Raw genomic sequence first — 12131 nt, 5'->3', positions numbered from 1 at the left:
AAGAGTGTTGTCGGGTTCTCTTTTTAGCTAACAATAGGTATCGGTGATGTCAAACTGCGCCGTTACTTTTCCCATTTAGGGGAAAAGTGCCTAAAATGATCCCCATCAATTGTAAGAAAATTTGTGGCTCCATCTACCAAACATAACTGTCATTTGATTAAGCGCTCTGTAATTAGTACCTTCTGAAAGTTTGATGGCGTTCTGTGTATTCTGCACAGTTTTGTGCCAAAATATGTAAAATAAGCACCTCTGATCTAAGGTAAGATATATTTTAAAAGTCCATTACTTCCATTTGAAAGGTCTTATAGCGGTGGTAGTTGTTTTGACAGAATTAGATACATTTCAGTCGTAGGTTAGTTATGATCTTTTTACCGCATGTAAAAATTGAAGGTTAGTTTACAATTTTTGAATGCGGATATGCTACCTAAGGCGAAATGATCACTTTTTCTTGAGGCAAAATGATCCCGGATCGTGATCGCTAAATTTTTATTTTGTTTTTTTTTAAATATACAGTTTTCTTTCAATAACAAGATAGTTAAACATGTTTTCTATTTTTTATTGGGAAAAGAAAACTTCGAATATTAAGATAAAATGGACAAAATATATGCCCCGCCCACCCACCCCTTCTCAATTGTGATGAATGCTTTATTCATCGTGAGCCAAAGGGGGAAGTTTAGCTGCAAAATCCTCTTTTCCTTACAAGAAATTGCCATATGAAATATGTTTTTAAAAGAGTAGAATTTTTTAGAAAAATATTGATATATAAACATATTTCATATGATAATGTGTTGTAGAGAAATGAGGATTTTGCAATTAAACTCCGCCCTTTGGCTTAATTAGGAATGAAAAATTCATCACAATTGAGATCGGGCGGGTGGGTGGGGCTAAATTTTTATTTTGGTTTTTTTAATACATAGAGTTTTCTTTCAATAACAAGATGGTTAAACATGTTTCCTGTTGTTTGTTGGAAAAAAAAGACTTCGAATATTAAGATAAAATGGACAAAATATATGCCCCGCCCACCCACCCCTTCTCAATTGTGATGAATGTTTTATTCATCGTGAGCCAAAGGGCGTAGTTTAGCTGCAAAATCATCTTTTCTCTACAAGAAATTGCCATATGAAATATGTTTTTAAAAGGGTAGAATTTTTTAGAGAAATATTGATGTAAAAACATATTTCATATATGATAATTTCTTGTATACAAATGAGGATTTTGCAATTAAACTCCGCCTCTCTGTCCGATTAGGAATAAAAAATTCATCACAATTGAGATCGGTCGGGTGGGTGGGGCTGAATTTTTTTTGTTTTTTTTAATACACAGTTTTCTTTCAATAACAAGATAGTTTAACATGTTGTCAGTTTCTTATTGGGAAAATAAGACTTTGTATATTAAGATAAAACGGACAATATATAAGCCCCACCCACCCACCCATTCCCGGAGTTTAGTTACAAAATCCCTTTTCTCTACAAGAAATTGCCACATGAAATATGTTTTTAAAAGGGTAGAATTTTTTAGAGAAATATTGAGGTAAAAACGTATTTCATATGATGATTTCTTATAGAGAAATGAGGATTTTGCAATTAGGCTCCGCCCATCGGTGTGACAACGAATGAAAAACTCGTCACAATTGAGATAGGGGCGGGTGGGTGGGGCTTAATTTTTGTTTCTATTTTTTTTTTAATACATAGAGTTTCCTTTCAACAACAAGAAAGTTAAACATGTTGCCAGTTTCTTGTTGGGAAAAGAAGATTTCGTATATTAAGATAAAATGGTCAAAATATAAGCCCCGCCCACCCACCCGTTCTCAATTGTGAAGAATGTTTTATTCATCATGAACCAAAGCTGCAAAATCCTCTTTTCTCTACAAGAAATTGCCATATGAAATATGCTTTTAAAAGGATACAATTTTTTAGAGAAATATTGTGTTAAAAACATATTTCATAAATGATAATTTCTTGTAGAAAAATGGGAATTTTGCAATTAAACTCCGCCCGTCTGTCCGATTAGGAATGAAAAACTCATCACAATTGAGATCGGGCGGGTGGGTGGGGCTTAATTTTTGATCGTTTTTTTTTTTTAATATAGAGTTTTCTTTCTATAACAGGATAGTTAAACATATTGTCAGTTTCTTATTGGGAAAAGAAGACTTCGTATATTAAGATAAAATGGACAAAATATAAGCCCCGCCCACCCACCCCGTCTCAATTGTGATGATTGCTTTATTCATCGTGAGCCGAAGGGCGGAGTTTAATTGCAAAATCCTCTTTTCTGTAGAAACCCAAATCGAAAAATTGCAAAATCTAGAAAATTAATACCATGTTGGAATCAGAACGACGAAATCTATGTCAGATTTTTTGGAAATTTTTGGACAACTTTTTCAAAAACAAAATTTGTTAAATGAAAATTTCGACTAATTTTCGACAATTTTTGAAACTTAACAAAAGACATTTTCTTCTAAATTTCCACTTGCGAAAATTTCAACCAATTTTCGACAATTTTAACCAAAGATAGTTATCGATTTCGACCTCCAAAAGTTACTTTCCACCCCATTTCTTGTCTAGTTTCTATCATTTCAAATAAGAACACAAAAAAAACATCATACCTGCTAAGATAAGACTGATTTTTGCAGATAACATATCCTCTAACCCCGCCCACCTACTCTTTATTTTCTTTGAGGGAATACCATTTGCCAATATCAGTTTTATCTTAGCAAGTACTAACCCCACCCACCCGCCCGTTATTTTCTTAGAATGTATGTTATTTGCCAATATCAGCCTTATCTTGCCAAGCACTAGCTCGGCCCATCCGCCCTTTATCTTGTTAGAGGGTTAGTACCTAATAAGATAAGACTGATTTTCGCAAATGACATATCCTCCAAGAAAAGAGAGGGTGGGTGGGCGGGGCTACTACCTGCTAAGATAAGACTGATTTTTGCAGATGACATATCCTCTAACCCCGCCCACCCACCCTTTAGTTTCTTCGAGAGAATACCATTTGCCAATACCAGTTTTATCTTAGCAGTTACTAGCCCCACCCACCTACTACCTGCTAAAATAAAACTGATTTTCGCAAATGAAATACCCTCTAAGAGAGGAGAGGGAGGGTGGGTGGAGCTAGTACCTCTTAAGACAGGGAAATTTAAATAATTTAAAAGCATTTTTGGGGATTTTCGTGTTCTATTTTTGGGAAATTCTCAGTCTTAAGAGGTACTAATCCCAGTCACCCGCCGTCACTTTTCTTAAAGGGTATCTCATTTGCCAAAATCAGTTTTATATTAGCAAGTATTAGCCCCACCCACCCACCCTCTCTTTTCTTAGAGGGTATATCATTTGCCATATTCAGTTTTATCTTAGCAGTTAGTAGAGCCGCCCACCCGCCTTCTCTTTTCTTAAAGGCTATATCATTTGCCAAATTCGTTCTTATCTTAGCACTTACTAACCCCACCCACCCACCCTCTTTTTTCTTAGAGTGTATGTCATTTGCCAAATTCAGTTTTATCTTAGCAGTAACTAGTCCCACCCACCCACCCTCTCTTTGCTTAGAGGATATATCATTTGCCAAATTCAATTTTATCTTAGCAGGTAGTAGGCCCGCCCACCCGGCCTCTCTTTTCTTGGAGGGTATCCCATTTGGCAAAATTAGTCTTATCTTAGCACGTACTGATGACTAAAGTATTGTCTCAAACTCTTCCAGAAATTATACACCCCGTATTTTCGGTGCTTTTCAAACTTTTTTGTTTATTTTTTTTTTAAGAATTTATTTTTTTGTTAATTTTTGAAATAAAATATTTATCAGTTATGTCATGATTTGATTTTTCTTGTTGATGCTGTCCCCTTATGGTCAAAATTCAAAGGGATCATTATGCCCATGCCGAGGGATCATTTTACCTATAGGGATGCCTAAAATGATCCTTTTGTAAGGCCCTGGAAAAACCTTGATAACTTTTTTAATAATAATAATTTGTATTTTTTAAAGAATTTCTCCCTTAGGGGGATCATTTTAGGCACCTTTCCCCTACAAGTTTTCTTGAAGTTGAAGTACTAATCAATGGCAAATTTTGGTTTCATATGTCAATCATGTCAAGTTGACCATTGGGGAGTAAAGTGGGATGAAATTCTACCAATTATGCATGATCCTTTTTGACATTTCTCATTTTCATGTAAGCAGAGTGTAACATCAGGAATATATCAAGGTTCTATTCGGGTCCGACACTTTTTTCCTTATTTATTAATGATATTGACTCTAGTTTATGAAGCTACTTTGTTTATTTGCAGATTATATGAAGATTTATAGAGCAATCCGCAGTGAAAAACATATTGATGATCTTCAGATGGAGTTAGATAGTTTCTTTGGATTCTGAATTAACTTTTTATGATCATTATGATAACATGATTTCCAAAGCCAATAAAACTCTCGGTTGCTTGAGATGTTATGGGAAAGACTATAGGAACATTAACACTTCATACCGAATTATTGATATTGATCATCTTATTATAAAATAATAATATAAATGATGATTATTATTATTATTGTTATTAATGAAAGCACTCTTTCCTCCTCATTTGGGGAAACTTTTCGAATTTTCTTTGGGTTAATTTCGGCGAACCCCAACTGCGCCGAAGCTTGTTCACCTGAAGGTGAGTGCAAACTGCGCCGATTTGCAAGTTTTTTTGGAGTTTCGCATCAGCTGTTTTTTTAAATCGCTCAGCTTGGCAGACTACGCGTCTTCCCATCTTGTTTACATTAGCGAGTCTGGAGTTATGAACCGAGTTATGTTCGTTTAATTGGCTTGGTCCCTTTTAGGAGAGTTTATGGCTTGTTCTGAAGGCGGCGGCAGTTCAAATTCTTGTTATGTTATATGTGATATCTGGAGGTGGCGTCTTTGACACGTTCAAAGTTTAATAATGCTAGAAAGAAAGCGCGTTTTTGTAGTTGTTTGGTTAGCACCACAATGGAGTCAGTGTATTTAAATCCGTAGTAGTTCGGTGAGCACCTGCTTGTGGTTCTGAAACGTTTGTATTTGGACGAGAGTCGAGTAAGTCCGTGGTTTCGACATTCCTCGTGAGGTTTCCCAGGCAGGAGAACTTGAGGAGTTCGACTAGATAGATATAGAAAAGTACCGAGCGTAGCTTGGTCTTTGTTGTTTCTGGTGAAAAGAAGTGGATATCCGAGGCTGCGTGTGGGACGTTGCGTAGAACGAGCGAAAGACACGACCGAACGCATCGGTTTGTTTACCGCGGACGGTGTCGAGGTGCCGCATCCGGCCCACTGCACCGAAATAGCATCCTCACGCAGGCACCGCTGCATTCACGTTCGCCAGCCGGCGAGGTCGTGCCCGGAATACGCAACAAGCAACAACCCGACGTCGATGACGACGAAGTCGTTGACACCGGCCAAACGGGTACGTATGTAGTAATCGCGAAAGTGCGGTGCGGCGGCCAGCTCGAAATCGAGTGCACTCTCGGTTTCGACTGCTCGGCGGTTAAGGTAAAGGCCGCGACACTGACCGCCGCCGACGGCCCAACGAACCTGTCTGAAGACTCCGAGCTGTCGTAGCGGTCGACGCAGCGCTTCTTCCTGCAGTCGTCCTCCAGGAAGCCCTGCGGCTCGCCCAGCGCGCACAGCTCACCACCACCACCAGCACAGCAGAACGCGCCCACCACCTCACCACCGCTCGTCGCCATCGGTTGCGCTGTCACTGCGGTTACATCTTCGTCGACTGGCTCTCCCGAACACAACCCGTCTGCCATTTTGAGAACACACTGCCGTCGCCGCACGGCACGCCGATCCTCCTCCGGCCGAGCGGCGCGCGCCGCCGCGGGGCGGGGGCCTGCATGGGTGACGTCACGGCCCTTCCCTGCGTCAGCGCCGGTGCATGCGGCGCCGTTCATTGGCCAGCCCGCAATTACATAATTTACGCCGGAGCCGGCGTGCGGGTAATGACATCGAGGATGCACCGCGACGGGCCCGAAACGTCGGGACGGAGCGGCGCGAGCGCGGGCCGCCGGAACGCGGACGGTGCAACCTCCCGAGTCGCCGGAAGGAGATGTGGCGGTGGCTTTGGCGGCCTTGACCTCGCGGTTAAACTGTGAAGAGGGATACGGAGTGGACTCGGACGGGAGAGGTTGGAGAGTGGGCGATGGGTTTGCCGCCTCGTCGAAATGTGGACTATAAACAAAGTTTACGAGTGACGGTACTACTAGGAGGAACTCTCAGAACCAAAACAAAGGGGTTCCCGAGATTCCTTCGAACCATATCCCCGAGATGCTCCACATTATCAATGGATGAATTTTTACGGTGATAACTCCCGTACTTATGCTACCAACATTGCAAATAAAATTCAATTAGCTAAGCGGCGCAGTTAGACTTTTCCCATTTGTATTGCCATCAGAAATTTTACAAAAATAAAATTGATGTTATTTGCAGTAGTTTTTGTGTGCCTTATGATTTAAACAAATCAAAGACGGTGCAGTTTTAATTTGGTAAAAAAAAGTAGCAAACTGAGAAAAGGACTTAATTTTTGGAACATCGAAATATTCAAAAAAGACACAAAATTGTCTGCAAACGATGACTCCTACAGAGTGTTCCATAAATGAGTGGCACAGTGGAGGTTCAGCTCTGTCTAGATTTGGCGCTCATTTCCATCAAAACATTTACTATGGTACTATGGCATGCTATAATGCTGCTTTTTAAGGATTTTACCCTGTATATTTAAAAAGCAAAATTTTTTCAAATGTTGATCGAACAAAAATTCTCCGTTTACAAGTTATCAAAAATTGTTGACACAAATGGACTCGGAGAACAAAGAATTATGGATTCTCCGGTTCAATTGCCCAAATTGGAATTTAAAAATTACGCAAAGAAATTTAGAAGGTACAGTAGTGGTCATTTCTACGGAACCACTCGATAAAAAGTCAAGTTGGTAGCGCTGTCATGTAGTACTTTACGCCGAACGCGGTTGGTAGCGGTAGTTGACATGGCAATCGAAACTAGCACAACACGAATGTTTCGGTTGCCCTCAGCTATACCGCACTGTATCCCGTGCAGACTGTATGTTCTGTTCATCTATTTATTAAAATAAAATATCTACATTGACAATGGGGCCATCTAACCTGTCAAATTTTTGACACATGTTTTCCCCCAGAAACCCGTCAAGGTCACTTACACCAAACAAATTTTGAAAATTTACACTAGGGAGTGGTTCTATAGAAAAGATCGCGACTTTAAAATTTTACAAAACGCACTTCTAGATTTCGCACAAAACTCTTCTACAGCACCCTCTGGTCGCGTTCCTCATCTTCAAATGTTGTGCAAATGCTTCCTTTTGTCACAAAAAAATTATTAAATTTCTCATTCGTGAACTCTAATGGTCGCTATTGTTAACATAACCCAACTTTTTATGGTCATCAACACGCGTGGGTGTAATGTCGGTTTTTAGTGAAGACAGGGCGCTTCACACCCCTTTACAAATTAATGTACTCCTAAAAGTGGAACTTCTTGCTCCGACGATCATTTAGTTATTGGAATTCGTGTGATAATTGCTTGTATAGTTGGTTGCCTAAATTTGGCGCGAACCATATGGCGAACATTAAATATTTTTTTCTGACACAAGGGGGTATTTGTACAACTGTTGAAGGTGAGGAACGTGATCAGGGAGTGATGATGAAGAGTTTTGCGCAAATAGTTTGTGGGAAATCGAGAGGTGCGTTCTAGGGTCGAAAGTGACATTCATTTCCATCTCTTGGGTGGAAAGTGACAGATAGTGACATATGCTACTTTCTACCCTTGATATTGAAACGAAGTATGTAATAACTCACTTCCAAACTTTTAAAAAGTTTGAAAGTTTCACATTACAAATTTTCTAAACAACTTCATTGCTAAAAATTGGATAGCCGCAATTGTAATGTCCTCGAATAATTTCTTGAGGGATTCTTCGTTTGTTGGAAGATCAGGCAGCAGAATGTCCCCGCTGCCACTACTGTCGTCGCTTTGGAGCTCAATGATATCATGCTTGAGGTCGTAACAAATTCGTCATTGTGTCTGATTTTTGAAGTAGTTTAAAAGAATCTGGGGGACCCCTTGTGTCTGGTTTTTGAAGAAGTTTAAAAGAATCTCGGGGACCCCTTGTGTCTGGTTTTTGAAGAGGTTTGAAAGAATCTCAAGGATTCCTTTTGTTTCGGTTATGAAGAGGTTTGAATGAATCTCGGGGACCCTTTGTGTCTGGTTTTTGAAGTAGTTTGAAAGAATCTCGGAGGCTCTTTTTGTTTGAGTTCTGAAGAGGTTTGAAAGAATCTTTCGGGTCGCTTGTGTCTGGTTTTTGAAGTAGTTTGGAAGAATCTCGGAGACTCCTTTTGTTTGGGTTCTGAAGAGGTTTGAAAGAATCTCGGGGGGTCCTTGTGTCTGGTTTTTGAAGAGGTTTAAAAGAATCTCGGGAACCCCTTGTGTCTGGTTTTTGAAGAAGTTTAAAAAAATCTCGGAGACCTTTTGTGTCTGGTTTTTGAAGAGGTTTGAAAAAATTTCGGGGACTCCTTTTGTTTTGGTTATGAAGAGGTTTGAAAGAACCTCGGGAACCACTTGTGTCTGGTTTTTGAAGAGGTTTAAAAGAATCTCGGGGACCCCTTGTGTCTGGGTTTTGAAGTAGTTTGAAAGAATCTCGGAGGCTGCTTTTGTTTGAGTTCTGAAGAGGTTTGAAAGAATCTTGGGGGTCGCTTGTGTCTGGTTTTTAAAGAGGTTTAAAAGAATCTCAGGGGTCCCTTGTGTCTGGTTTTTGAAGAAGTTTAAAAGAATTTCGGGGACCCTTTGTGTCTGGTTTTTGAAGAGGTTTGAAAGAATCTCGGAGACTCCTTTTGTTTTGGTAATGAAGAGGTTTGAAAGAATCTCGATAACCCCTTGTGTCTGGTTTTTGAAGAGGTTTAAAAGAATCTCGGGGACCCCTTGTGTCTGGGTTTTGAAGTAGTTTGAAAGAATCTTGGGGACCCCTTGTGTCTGGTTTTTGAAGAAGTTTAAAAAAATCTCGGGGACCCTTTGTGTCTGGTTTTTGAAGAGGTTTGAAAGAATCTCGGGGACTCCTTGTGTCTGGTTTTTGAAGTAGTTTGAACGAATCTCGGAGGCTCCTTTTGTTTGAGTTCTGAAGAGGTTTGAAAGAATTTTTCGGGTCGCTTGTGTCTGGTTTTTGAAGTAGTTTGAAAGAATCTCGGAGACTCCTTTTGTTTGGGTTCTGAAGAGGTTTGAAAGAATCTCGGGGGTCCTTGTGTCTGGTTTTTGAAGAGGTTTAAAAGAATCTCGGAGGTCCCTTGTGTCTGGTTTTTGAAGAAGTTTAAAAGAATCTCGGGAACCTTTTCTGTCTGGTTTTTGAAGAGGTTTGAAAGAATCTCGGGGACTCCTTTTGTTTTGGTTATGAAGAGGTTTGAAAGAGTCTCGGAAACCCCTTGTGTCTGGTTTTTGACGAGGTTTAAAAGAATCTCGGGGACCCCTTATGTCTGGGTTTTGAAGTAGTTTGAAAGAATCTCGGAGGCTGTTTTTGTTTGAGTTCTGAAGAGGTTTGAAAGAATCTTGGGGGTCGCTTGTGTCTGGTTTTTGAAGAGGTTTAAAAGAATCTCAGGGGTCCCTTGTGTCTGGTTTTTGAAGAAATTTTAAAGAATTTCGGGGACCCTTTGTGTCTGGTTTTTGAAGAGGTTTGAAAGAATCTCGGGGACTCCTTTTGTTTTGGTTCTGAAGAGGTTTGAAAGAATCTCGGGGGTCCCTTGTGTCTAGTTATTGAAGAAGTTTAAAAGAATCTCGGGGACCCTTTGTGTCAGGTTTTTGAAGAGGTTTGAAAGAATCTCGGGGACTCCTTTTGTTTTGGTTATGAAGAGGTTTAAAAGAATCTCGGGGACCCCTTGTGTCTGGGTTTTGAAGTAGTTTGAAAGAATCTCGGAGGCTGCTTTTGTTTGAGTTCTGAAGAGGTTTGAAAGAATCTTGGGGGTCGCTTGTGTCTGGTTTTTGAAGAGGTTTAAAAGAATCTCAGGGGTCCCTTGTGTCTGGTTTTTGAAGAAGTTTAAAAGAATTTCGGGGACCCTTTGTGTCTGGTTTTTGAAGAGGTTTGAAAGAATCTCGGGGACTCCTTTTGTTTTGGTTATGAAGAGGTTTGAAAGAATCTCGATAATTCCTTGTGTCTGGTTTTTGAAGAGGTTTAAAAGAATCTCGGGGACCCCTTGTGTCTGGGTTTTGAAGTAGTTTGAAAGAATCTCGGGGATCCCTTGTGTCTGGTTTTTGAAGAAGTTTAAAAGAATCTCGGGGACCCTTTGTGCCTGGTTTTTGAAGAGGTTTGAAAGAATCTCGGGGACCCCTTGTGTCTGGTTTTTGAAGTAGTTTGAAAGAATCTCGGAGACTCCTTTTGTTTGGGTTCTGAAGAGGTTTGAAAGAATCTCGGGGGTCCCTTGTGTCTGGTTTTTGAAGAAGTTTAAAAGAATCTCAGGGACCCTTTGTGTTTGGTTTTTGAAGAGGTTTGAAAGAATCTCGGGGACCCCTTGTGTCTGGTTTTTGAAGTAGTTTGAAAGAATCTTGGAGGCTCCTTTTGTTTGAGTTCTGAAGAGGTTTGAAAGAATCTTTAGAGTCGCTTGTGTCTGGTTTTTGAAGTAGTTTGAAAGAATCTCGGAGACTCCTTTTGTTTGGGTTCTGAAGAGGTTTGAAAGAATCTCGGGGGGTCCTTGTGTCTGGTTTTTGAAGAGGTTTGAAAGAATCTCGGGGACCCCTTGTGTCTGGTTTTTGAAGAGGTTTAAAAGAATCTCGAGGGTCCCTTGTGTCTGGTTTTTGAAGTAGTTTGAAAGAATTTTGGGGACTTCTTTTATTTGGTTTTGAACATTGATTAAATACATATATGTATTTAATCAATGTTTTGAAGTAGTTTGAAAAAATCTCGGGAACTCCTTTTGTTTTGTATTTGAAGTAGTTTGAAAGAATCTTGGTGATCCCTTGTCAAGTTTTTAAAGTAATTTGGCTCTCGAACTCCTATGATGTGGAGACTTTTGTTTGAAGTATAATGTGATCATGACTAAAAAAATGCCATTGTTTTTTATTGAAGGTTGTAATCCGATGACATAAATAATGACCTTCGTTGTCACTAGATTTTTTTCAATTGTAACTTTATCCACAGCTTTCATAAATGATTTACACAGTCAAGTGGGCACTGATTTGTTCCGCCTCTTTCGGAATGTGTAACTATAATGGCAACGAAAGTTCAAATGTCATAATCATTCTGACACATGACATATTAGCCATATTAATTAAAACTTTAAAAATGTCCACTATTACTAAGAAGTGGCAAATCTACCAAACATTATTACTACACTTAAAAGATGTTTTTTTATATTTTGTGACTACAAAGTGCGCAAACTGAAACCATTTAACGACAAAGTAGCGAATTTATAAATTGGTCAAATTCTACTGTACTCAACTCTGATTGGCTAAAATTTGAAAATGTGGCGCGAATTACCCTCACAATCGTTCAAATATGCAATTACCTCCAAAAAAAAGTTTTTCCACCATTGAAATTTAATTTCAAAATCTAACCTCACTTTAAAAATCAGTTACAACCACGGTTGTAGAATAGATAGGTTTGTACACTAATGGCTTGGGATGGCGACGCTTCTTTTCGATCCCTATATCCATGGAAAGGACACATACAGCTAGCGCCTCTACCGTGTCGAGCGGAAATCATTCTAGTTATTTTGGGGATTTTCGTTTACATTGCTTTATGAACAATACAAAATTTGTATATGACATTTGATCGGAGTCGATAAGTACGATTTCTTTTATTAATTACATCGGTTATAGATAGATGCCTATAGAGTTCTGTGTCCCTAAAACGTCAAAAACCAGGCGACGCGATCGACAATTGGCGTCGCTGACCAGGGATATGCAAATGTATGCTAGTGTATCAACCTATCTATTCTACAATCGTGGTTACAACAAAGCGGCTTGTTTGGGAGCAAAGTGGGCGTTGATTTGTGCCGCCTTGTCACAATAGAACAGAAACCACTTATGAATTTTGGACACTATTCAAAACACATCCAACATCCTATTATTTTTGGCCGAATTATGTTTTATTTCTGGATGTTCACAACCTCCATGTCCTTAGGACCGAAAAT

At 39.6% G+C, this 12131-nt stretch overlaps 1 protein-coding gene across 1 annotated transcript in view; it reads right to left on the bottom strand.

Moving 5' to 3' along the window:
* The window catches only part of Jing (jing), a 143612-nt gene extending 137753 nt beyond the window's left edge, over window positions 1-5859 (bottom strand). The window contains exon 1 of the mRNA XM_064071888.1: window positions 5533-5859. Within this exon, the coding sequence (XP_063927958.1) occupies window positions 5533-5753 (221 nt within the window). The 5' untranslated portion in view covers window positions 5754-5859. The remainder of the gene's footprint in view (window positions 1-5532) is intronic.
* Window positions 5860-12131: the final 6272 nt, after the last annotated feature.

Source organism: Zophobas morio, unplaced genomic scaffold (assembly GCF_036711695.1).
Source record: "Zophobas morio isolate AGI-343-1 ecotype UQ-CSIRO unplaced genomic scaffold, CSIRO_AGI_Zmor_V1 ptg000041l, whole genome shotgun sequence".
Taxonomy (NCBI): domain Eukaryota; kingdom Metazoa; phylum Arthropoda; class Insecta; order Coleoptera; family Tenebrionidae; genus Zophobas; species Zophobas morio.
Note: the sequence above shows the minus strand (reverse complement) of the source record. Positions and strands in the feature narration are given on the sequence as shown.